This window comes from Nicotiana tomentosiformis, chromosome 1 (assembly GCF_000390325.3).
Source record: "Nicotiana tomentosiformis chromosome 1, ASM39032v3, whole genome shotgun sequence".
Classification (NCBI taxonomy): domain Eukaryota; kingdom Viridiplantae; phylum Streptophyta; class Magnoliopsida; order Solanales; family Solanaceae; genus Nicotiana; species Nicotiana tomentosiformis.
In genome coordinates this window covers 17,487,882-17,499,188 of record NC_090812.1, presented here as the reverse complement: position 1 = coordinate 17,499,188, position 11,307 = coordinate 17,487,882, and the positions used below count along the sequence as shown (strand labels likewise).

Sequence of the window (11,307 nt, the reverse complement as noted above, 5' to 3'; positions counted from 1 at the left end):
CACCGTTACATCTTCATCAATGACCCTCATAATTGACATGAAATGAGGGCACGATCCTAGGACCTTTTGCCCTAGACATATCTATAAATAGTGAGCTCAGCTACTATTGTAGAGGACACGAATTTTCTGACTAAACTTACACTATATTCTATGCAAAAGCTTAATATAATCTTATTTACTTGCTTTTTGATCTCATCATTGTTGTGCCCGGAAGCTTTGTTCCCGGAACTGTCATCTCTACTGTTTCATCTATATTTCAAGGCTAAGTATTATATATTTCTTCAATTGTTATATTATTTCAGGATCAAATTAATTCACTTGTCTAGAAAATACGTATAAATTTAACTGTACCGTTTTACAGGTAAACACCAACATAACGCACTTTCTTATAAATTAAGATTACCAATCATCCCATTCTTGTTTTTTCCCCTACTATGTTTCAATTAGAATACTTATTTCATACCCAAGTTATAATTACTTTGCAAAAATCGATTATTTTTCAATTATTAGTATGAAAACTAGTTTATTACCTTGCAGGCCTTTATTTTTTTTCACAAGTAGTACAAAAGAGCAATTACCACTCCTACATTTAAAAGGATTAATTTGCCAAAAAATAAAATAAAATAAGTAACAGTTGGAAAGTACAGTACTGTTTTATCTGAAAACATAGTCCTAACTCATTTAGGTTTCAGGTTTGTCCCGTCCCTCAGGTCAGCCAACTATCTTTAATACCAAGACTTCGCTAAATTTAGTCTATATATTCCAATCCCATTGTCTGGTCAAGAGCTAAGAGGAATAAGAATTGGGTCATGGCCGGAGATTTTAGCCGCAGGTCGCAGGATTTCATGGCTATGTTAAGGAACCTATCACGTGAAGAGATTCTTGATGTTTTGTCTGAAGGTTTATGTCCGCACTGCGAAGATGTTATTGAGGCTCGTGTTTACAATCTTCATCAGAGTAAGTTGTCCCAGTTATTCTATCTTCGGATCTATCAATGGATTTGTATATAATTTTTTGTTACAATTTGAATTTAATTTCAAAAACTTATTTTTTTAATTTGTGATTATCAATTCTTTGATGTTCTGTTTGTGACACGACATTTTTTTGTTTCTGTCCTGAATTTATTTAAGTCTCCTCTTCTAGCAGAGCTTAATCTGTCTATTGAATAAATTGATTACAGTGCCTGTATGTTTTAACGGAAGATACTAAAGATTCCCAATATTACTTGCTAGTATTGAAAGAACTGAGCTTTCTCTTTGAATCTAAGGAATGCTTTGGACAATATCCTATGTAGCATGGTTCTTAAGGAATATTCAAATTCAATCTCGAGTTCCTGAATAGAAATTGAATTTCTGAGTAATTCGATTTAAATCACAAATTAGGATTTTTCAGACAGAGAATCTATGGAATGGTTACAATATATTCTTTCTTTCTTTTCATTTTTTTTTGGGTAAAATAGGATTTTTAGAGTGATTCGTCTTTTGGTACAATTCAACATTCACATAATTTTCTTCTAATTTGTATGAAAGTTAGATGAAATGTCTTTATCAGATGTTAATGTCACAAAAAGTTCTGCAGAATTCTTGGATGGAGAATCATCAGATGATGTAATTTCACCAAAGAGAAGGCTGAATTCTTATGCTCATACACTCAACTCTTGGCGTTCTCCGCAAGTTGTCGAATCAACTTACTCAGGAAGGCCGAAGGTACTTGTTACACCTTCATCGATAAACAACAAACGACCAGTGTTCAATCATTCAAATTATGAGATTCCACTAAGTGATGGACTTAGTAGGTCAGTCGTAGGCAATGGCTTATCGGAGGAGCAGAAAGAGTTAAGTAGATTTGGCCAAGTTGGTAGACGAAAGGATTTTGTTTATTATGAGAAGGTCAATGGAAAGGAGACAAATATACTTAAAGGGCTTGAGCTTCACACTCGGGTTTTCAATCCTGATGAGCAGAGGGAGATAGTCGAATTTGTTTATACACTTCAGAGAATGGGACAGAAAGGGCAGCTTAGAGGTAGATACTAAAGTTTTCATTCAATCTTGTTTTCTGAATTAAGGCTATCAGTATGCATTTTTCCATTAATTATTTCTGGCTCCATCTAGAGTAATAGCTAGAGAAATGCGAAGAATGTTTGGAAAGCTACTATATTGTTACTTTCTTGTATTTGTTGGTATAGGATACATGCATATTACATCTAGACTTATATGAAGTATCAAGAAGCTTTTTTTATTTTTATTTTCAGTCAAAATATTAGATAATGAATGTCGGCTTATAAAATATAGGAAACATATCTGTGAAATCTGAAGTGCATTCTCTCAGTATCTATGATTGTGCAACCCAGGAAAAGGCTAAATGAGATAGACAGATATATGAGGCAAATAGATTCATCAGTTTTCTAGTTGTGTTATAGTTATCTGATTAAGAAAGTATATTTTTTTCAATACATAAGCTAGGTGATTTCTTCTTATTTGAGAACCATGAGGTTTCAAGTTCAAATCGCAGTGAAGGCAAAAATACTAGGTGATCTCTTCCCATCTGTCTAAGCCTTAGTGGACGGAGTTACTTGGTACATATTTATGGTGGGAGTTAGAAGGTATCCCGTGGAATTAGTCGAGGTGTGCGCAACCTGGCCTGGACACCACCGTATAAGAAAAGTACTTTATTGCCTTGAATTGTACATACTGTAGGTTGTTTGTCCCCCAAGGTTTTGGTCTAGCTGTAAGAGTGCAACGCGTGATGTATAGGTTGGGCGTACGTTACGGGTTCGTATCGTGCCATAAACAAAAACCTAGTATTTAAATGGAGAAAGGTAGATGAATGGGACCATCATCCACCGAGCTTCGGGCCGTGTGGTGTTTACCCTCGGGAATTTCTTGGTTATAAAAAAAAGTACATACTATAGGTTAAGATGTGAGGTGGAAAATTCTCTAATCCTGATATGTATCTTAATTCTTTGTGGATTGACATTAGAGAACACATTATTTGACTACATTGTAATATTTCAGTCTCCACTGAAAATTATCTTTTGTCCAGGCTGCTATGTAGAAGAAGAGAGATAGCTATATCAATTAACAATGTTGCTCTCTTAAAAAAAAAAAAAAAGTTTCAATTCACTCTCTTTTTTGGTTGGCATTTTGCAGCGCGAACATATTCTGAACCAAGAAAGTGGATGAAAGGAAAGGGTCGTGTCACAATGCAGTTTGGTTGTTGTTATAATTATGCTGTGGTAAGAGTTCTCTAATTGATTCTTTGAGACGCATGGTTATTCCTTTTCAGTTTTATATCGACATTTATCCACTGATCCTCCTTAACAGGACAAAGATGGTAATCCACCAGGCATTATTAGAGATGGAGAAGTGGATCCATTGCCTCCTTTATTCAAGAAAATGATTAGAAGGATGGTTAGATGGCATGTTTTGCCTCCGACATGTGTTCCCAATAGTTGCATTGTGAATATTTATGACGAGGGTGATTGCATTCCTCCTCATATTGACCATCACGACTTTGTTCGACCTTTCTGCACAGTATCTTTCTTGGCAGAATGTAATATACTCTTTGGCACAAGCTTAAAAATTATTAATCCTGGAGAGTTCTCTGGTCCTTTCTCCTTACCTCTTCCTCTCGGGTATGACACCACATTCTTTTTGCTCTATTAAATTTTAATACCTTATATGATTCGGTCCCATCCCAAGTAAAACTTCCCCATCTGCATTGCCTTGTCACGTTTGTGGTGATTAAGCAGGGAATGCTATAGAAATATGTACCTTTCATTTTCCTCTAATTTTGCATAAATGTCTAAGATAGTGAAACAAAAGCAAGAGAGTATCATAAAATGTCTGGATTAATTATTGGGTACATCAAGTAGAGATAATTGAACAAACTTGGTACTAGGAAGTTGCGCAAACCTTAATTAGTAACCTTTGTTCTATCATGCAGGTCGGTGCTCATTCTCAATGGTAATGGAGCTGATGTTGCTAAACATTGTGTGCCTAGCGTTCCAGCTAAAAGGTTGTCCAATTTTGTCTCTTCTATGCATGACATCAATGTGGCATTTCTCAAAAGGATATCGAATGATCAACTCACCGTTGGGAACATTAACCCGAAAAAGACTCAATTGTTTTTAATGCAAACATTAAAAAGATTTCAGAATATATTTTTGTTTTAGTTTTTTCACGAAGTTTTTGCAAAAGATTTTCTCAAAAAGCTGCTTTTGATAGAAGTGATTTGATGATGTTCTCAAAGAATAATTCTTCTTCCACTCACAACAAGACTAAATATTCAACCAAAAAATATTAATAATTGTTCTTAAAAAAATGAGTAATACCACTACCCAGACAAGTGTTTTGCATAAAAAAAATCTCCATATCAAAAAATTTGTCTAAAAGTTGTCCAAATGGCTCCTTATCTTATGCAATTGTCTTGTCTATTTCACTGACACCGTCATTGTTATATTCTTTATTGCAGAATATCCATCACTTTCCGTAAGATGGATGACAGAAAATTGCCGTTTGCATATACTCCTGACCCTGAGCTTTCAGCAATTGAGCCTTTTGTTCCTCCATCATCGGACAAGTCAAGAATTCAGCACCACTTGAAAGATGGTGGAAATGACAACCATGATAAGTCAGAATATCGTGCAGAAAGTGGTAATAAGGGCTTCTCCAATGAAGATGAGTTCCCTCCTCTGGGAAAAGGGAGTTCTTCCAACCGTAGAAGTCAGAGATAATTTTTGCAGCAATTATGATGAATACTACATAGAACATCATTGTAACTTATAAGCATAACATTTGTTGTATGGTCAACGTCTTACCTTCGTCATAAAAGTTTATCTGTTGAATCCTAAATTTGAAGTTTGTATTTAATAATAATTAAGTTGTTTCTCATAAATGATTGACTAGTTTGTTTGAGCCGAAATAAACATTCTATTACTAGTGAAGCTTCTCCTATGACCTCTCTCTCCCTCTCTCCTCATAAGAGAGAAAAAACATGCCTCTTTGAGATATTACTCAAATGGACCTATATTTTGATTATGTCATATCAGTGCTTTGCAACATACTATGATGCCCAATATCTGATTGTAAAACCGCCTCATTCCCATACATATGAGAGGGTCCCTCCCCAAGCTAATGCGGACAATTGTTTATTTGTAGTTCTATCCGGACAAATGTCGAGAGCCACCTTTCCTTCAGTATGCTGTCTCAGTACCGCCTGAAGTGTTTACCTTTGCATATTCTGGGAGACAACAGGTAAAATGCTTTTACATTAAGCTTTCAACATCATATCATCTACAATTATAGCCAGCGGGCCTTTATTGATGCTGCGGAATGACCATAAGGTTCAAATTTGACATGGAAATGACGTTGTGTCTCAATCTTCTGGAAGTTCTTTCCAAGGTGGATGAGAGAGGCGTTTCTTTGCTAATCATTCTTGAGTACCCTTTGCTTCTTAGGATGTAAGCATAAATGTACTGGCCTGCATATGTATAAGGTCTTTCCTCCTCTTTTTCTGCTTTCATCTCGATTAATCAGTATCTTTGAATAAGTTTCATACTGCTTATAACTTAGCATGAAGTAGCATCTGTTGTTTTACCAAATATACTTAAAAAATGCAACTGTCAGCTGTATGATTCTTCACTTATGGCATAATCCTAACATCTTGTTCAGGTCATGTAGATGCCATGGACATTGACCCAGAGAACGTGAACAGATTCTTGGATGCTTGTCAGGAACTAAAGGTTGGATCAATTTCCAAATATGAGTATCTTGGCTTTTTTACTCCTTGCAGTCTGAAGCATAAGTTGATACTATTATTGTCTCTGTGCTATCAGAGATGATTCCTATGCTGTATCTTTGAGTGTTGACATTATTGTTCGAGTTGGTATATCAGTCATAGTTGTATTTGGAGAACTTCTAATTGTTTTGTGGTTAAGCCATTGTCTACGTCGTTGCTATAGCTTACTCTAGTAACCTCGTAAAGTTAGTGTCTGTTTCCCACTTAATTATTGCTTCACGATCATTCTTGATAGATCCTAGGGTGCAACCATCACCCCAAACGATGCACGTACATTTATTGTCTGAAGAAATAAGTGAATTTAAGACCTAAGCTTTTACTTCTCCAAGGGCTTCACTTCTAACTGTAGTTCGTAGCTGAAACACAAGTTTCTCACTGTACCTTTTCCCCTGTTTGCGTACCCTCCCTTTCCATATGTACATGTATATATATTTTGGGTTACAGATTCTGTTGACAATCCTGGATATGATTGTTTATTCAACATTAGACGTGCTGCCCTAGATTTTTCAAAACACTCTTAGATTTGGAGAAATGGTTGAGCAACAACTTGAACACATATAGAGAGGTATCTATGAGGTTGTCAAGTGTCGCATTTTGGTCTCAGCCTTGAGGGAATGGACTGTTTCTTCTTATATGGTCTTGTGAAATCCGCACCTCATGGTATCAGGGCTCGTTTTGAAGAATCAACTGAAACGAGGTAGTAACATTTTTTTTTACCAGAGCCCTTACTTAGGTTCTTTTGTTTGGTAAACACATATACAGGCATACGAATCAAGCCTTTCTTCTCTTCTCTACTTCTCCGGTTCTTTAAGATGATTCTCCTCTGCCATGTGCCCTTTATGCTCCGGAAAGATTACTACAGTAAGACGACTATATATTTTGTTGTTTTCTTTTTTAGTGTTTTTCTTCTTTCCATTTTCTTTTGTTGTGGTGGGGTGCAGAAAACGTAGTGTAAAATGTACTGAAAATCCTTGTGTCAGTGGTTCGATTCCACTTCTAAGCAGGCGAAAGGTCCAAACCGTAGCCAGGAGCGAGCCGGATTTAGAAATGAAAGTGAAAGAGTAAGCAATAAAATGTGAGCACTCCTGCACTATACGGGCGGCTTTTTGGCGGTAGGGTTGGGGTGGCTTGCTTGAGGCAGATTAAAAAAAAAGGCGGTTGATTACTCGGATGGGTTCTCGCATCCCCATGCCCATAAGGATGGGCGAGTTCGGTTTGAGTGTTCATCGATCGGGTGGATCTATATGCTTCGGGGTGGTGAGACGAGGTGTAGCGCAGTCTGGTCAGCGCATCTGTTTTGGGTACAGAGGGCCATAGTGTAAAATGTACCGTGAATGATTAATATTTTTCTAAATAATTTAATGCTGCGTCAAGGTGGACTCTTACTGCTGGATGATGAAGTAATTTGTTGAAGTTCTGAACATGCTTTGTCACTTTAGAATTGTTCTCTATGGAAGCTCAATCCATTGAAACCTAAACTTGAGAACTTTTCCTCTAAATGCATATTCTTAGATGTTTGCAAAAGAGAAGGATTGTGTGTTTGTGGTGACCAGTTATATTATGTCTGTGTTAAGAAGTGACAAAATGGCATGAATTAATTTCTTTTGAGTGTTTTTGATCATGATAGTTTAGCCTTGTTAATATATATTTTTTAAGGTGATATTTGGAACTTTCAGAGAACAATTAATTTCCGAGCGCATGAAGTACAAGAAATGACACTAGGTCGAGATACATGAAAAAATAAAGTTTTGTAAAATAATATAAATATTATCAAAATCATTTTTTGACTAAATAACAATACATGAAAAAATAAAGTATAAGTTTTTGTGAATGATGAGTGTGAATCCTCGTACAATGATTTGGTTGCCGAAGTCGAGATAACGTCTTAACCTACAAATATGAACAATCAAGGTTTACTTAGATACATGTGATTTTTAATGGGAATTACTTAGATACATGTGATTTTTAATGGGAATCTTACAGAAATATCCTAAATAAGTTTTAACTTACCAACCTCTAGTCATTAGTCATAAACTTACCAAAACTAACCAAGCACATATAAAAATTGAAAATTCAAATAAATAAGGTTCTTTCTCTCCAAGAATCACACGCAAAGATCTCCTTCCATATTTTTAAGCGTGATCGACAATATTAGATGCAAGACGGAAAGAAAATTTCATGGATGAGGTAGCAAACAAGATGATGAAATATAAAAATATACATATATACAAGATTCCAAAAATCTAAGCAAAAAGGGACATTTTTCAATGGGTATGGTTGAAATTCATTGAAAACATATAGATGAGTCAAACATACAAAATTTGAGGAAGATTGGAGGTGATGTGGACTGATTTGGTATCAAAATTTATAGTTAAAATCGAAATTCTTCTGCGACACATGTATCACACATGCATCTCACACACAGGTATACATGAATATACATGGATACACATTTGATATAAATATGATACATATATGATACACAAATGATACATAGTGTGATACACATCATTTTTTTCATAGTCATCTTCTACTTCGAATTTTCTATTCAAACCACCTCAAAACTCTACCAAATCATCCCAAAGCTGAGATTCAAGCTCCAATCTACTCTAATAACACTCACTCAAAAGAAAGCAAAAATTTGACCTTATTTTTGCTACAAATAGCTAACGGGCTAATATTAGTAATATTTTATGAATTTGCCAATTTATGTAATAAGCTACTTATAAATGGATATAACTGGTATTTTCCCATTTTTAATTACTTTTTTATTTTATAAGCTAAGTAGAAATATGTGATTCAACTTATCTCACCAAATTTTTCTTGTAGATGATATTTCTGATGTATTTTTTTTATTTGTTTATTCATATTACATACCTGAGTTAGTTCACTCTTACTCAATTACGGTAGTATCATCTTGGCTTACTACATTATCGATAGTCATTGGAGGATTATCTTGGGTTGCTCTATGATTAGCAATTTCTATATTTATAAATTAACTGTTGTCCTTCATTGGGAAGGATAACAACTCCTCGGTCATTTTGTAGGATGCAAATTTCATTTTTTTTAATGGCTTTTCGACCAATCCTTTATAACATTTAAAACATATCAAAATTTGATAGTTTGTTCCCACCATATTGGCATATGTATATCTCTAGTGATCAAAACTAATATACATATCAAATATCCTTTCATGATCTTAATCGGTATTAGTGTAAACCCAGTTCTTATCTTACAATCTAAAAGATTATATTGTATATAATTTTATACATGCTACTAAATTGTATACAAACAAACTGATTATTTTATTTGATAAAAAGAATAATAAAATTAACCTTTAAACAAATTTTATATATTCTGAATGCAAATAAAATATTTTGAGATCATCACAAGATAAATATTTACGGTGACAATTGTAGATGTAATCTTGCAATAAAACATGGTAATCTCACATGAGTGAGCAAGTTTACTAATAGTAAAATGTCATCCTTTCGATTATAAGCATGACTCTACCACTTTGTTATCAATAGCCAGATCCTTTTTCTTCTTCGATTAATATTAAAATGTTTATAACATGACAGCTTCACTTCCACGAACAAGAAAATCTATCCTATTATTTCCACGTGTGACTCCTAACATGGATAATTGTTAATTAATTTATGTAATGGCTTTGATTATGCGCTGAATAGTGGGTTCATATCGGGAATTACGAATCTGGATTTCGGTGCAACATACTTGCAAATTAATGTATATATGTTCTACTAGATGAGGTTTTATGCACGTGCCCAACATTTGGAGTTACATTTAATCCCTACATACTTTAAATAACTACAATTTCACAAACACAGAAACAAAGTTCCATTCTTGGTAAAAGTCATAACATCTAAGACTGCCTATTAGTCAGAGTATACATATTCCGAATTTGTTCGGAAAAATGGAATTTTGCTCCTTTGAAATTACATCCACAAATATAATCATACAAAATGACCGTCCATCATGACTGAGTAATAACAATAGCTCTTGCTAGTAAGTAGTTACTCTAAAAGCGTGACTGAGTAACCATATATAAGACCAGACAAATAGGTAACTCAACCCCATCATACATCTTTGTCCACATTTTATGCTTCTTGGTGCTTGATCTTAAAGTGTATTTACTTTCTTGAAAAGGTTGAGTAGTGCGAGTGTGATGATCCAAAAGGTCATCTTATGTTTTAGAACTCGAATTTGCGCTCTTAAACCTTAAAAATCTCATTTTTACCCTCCTCGATTTGTATGTGCAGTCCGAGCATGTTTCCGGAAAGCTTTTATGTTGAAAATTGATGAAAATAAAAATGTATGCCTTAAAAGTTGATTTTAGTTAATTTCGATCAATATTTTTGGTGAACGGGCCCGAATCTGTGTTTTGACGGTCCCAGTGGGTCCGTATCGAATTATGGGACCTGGGCGTATGCCCGGAATCAATTCGGAGGTCCCTAACTCAAGTTATGAATTTTTTTATGAAAATTAAAAGTCTAAAAATTAATTATTTTTAAGAATTGATTAATGTTGGGCATTGTTAGTGCCGGGTCCGTATTCTGGTTCCGGAGCCCGGTACAGGTTCATTATGATATTTAAGACTTGTCTGTGAAATTTGATGAGAAACGAAGTTGATTTGACGTGATTCAGACGTCCAGTTGAAAAGAATTTTAAAATGTTCTTGAGAATTTCATTTGATTTGGTGCTAAATTCGTAGTTCTAGGTGTTATTTTGGCGATTTGATCGCGCGAGAAAGTTCGTATGATATTTTTAGACTTGTGTGCATGTTTGGTTTGGAGCCCTGAGGGCTCGGGTGAGTTTCGGGTAGGCCACGCGATGTTTTGGATTTTGAAAATCTGGTATTTTGCTGCAGCAGGTGTTCTGGCAGGTCCTTCTTCGCGTTCGCGAAGGTACTCTCGCGAAGAGTAAACTGGACAGCTGAAGTTTTCTTCTTCACGAACGCGAAGGCTTAGTCGCGTACGCGAAGCGAAGGAGGCGTTACCCTTCGCGAATGCGACCAGCTCCTCGCGAACGCGTAGTGTTAGGCACACATGGGGGAGGGTTGGTCGTTCCTTCATCGCGAACGCAAGCAATGTCTCGCGAACGCGAAGGCTTGGCAGCCAGTACCCTTCGTAAACGCGATAGTGGCCTCGCGAACGCGATGCACACTGTCGCCTAGTGCATAAAACAGAATCAAACACGGGTTTAAGCCATTTCTTCAACATTTTTCAAGAACCAAACGGGTAGAGGCGATTTTCAAGAGTCATTTTCTTCCCCAAAGTGTTGGTAAGTGATTCTAAACCATTTTCTTTCAATTACCCATTACATTTCTTGAATTATCAACCTAAAATCTAGAGTTTTCATGGTAGAATTAGGGGTTAGGGTAGAAACTAGGAATTTCAGAAATTTAGGGATTTAGACCTCAATTTGAGGCCGGATTCCAAAACTAATTACGTATTCGGGCTCGGGGGTGAATGGATAAATGGATTTGGG

General features: G+C 35.5%; 1 protein-coding gene and 1 long non-coding RNA gene across 2 annotated transcripts; both read left to right on the top strand.

Annotated features, from left to right (window-relative positions):
* The first annotated feature begins 673 nt into the window (after positions 1-673).
* On the top strand, positions 674-4,896 carry LOC104096717 (RNA demethylase ALKBH9B-like). Its single transcript, XM_009603129.4, has 6 exons — positions 674-957; positions 1,579-2,022; positions 3,150-3,235; positions 3,324-3,634; positions 3,946-4,017; positions 4,474-4,896. Exons 1-6 carry the CDS (start codon positions 810-812, stop codon positions 4,733-4,735), a joined length of 1,323 nt encoding a protein of 440 aa, XP_009601424.1. The 5' UTR covers positions 674-809; the 3' UTR covers positions 4,736-4,896.
* A 365-nt stretch (positions 4,897-5,261) lies between these two features.
* LOC104096718 (uncharacterized) lies at positions 5,262-5,941 on the top strand. Its single transcript, XR_686413.1, has 2 exons — positions 5,262-5,496; positions 5,673-5,941. It is a non-coding gene; the product is annotated as an uncharacterized lncRNA (long non-coding RNA).
* Positions 5,942-11,307: the final 5,366 nt, after the last annotated feature.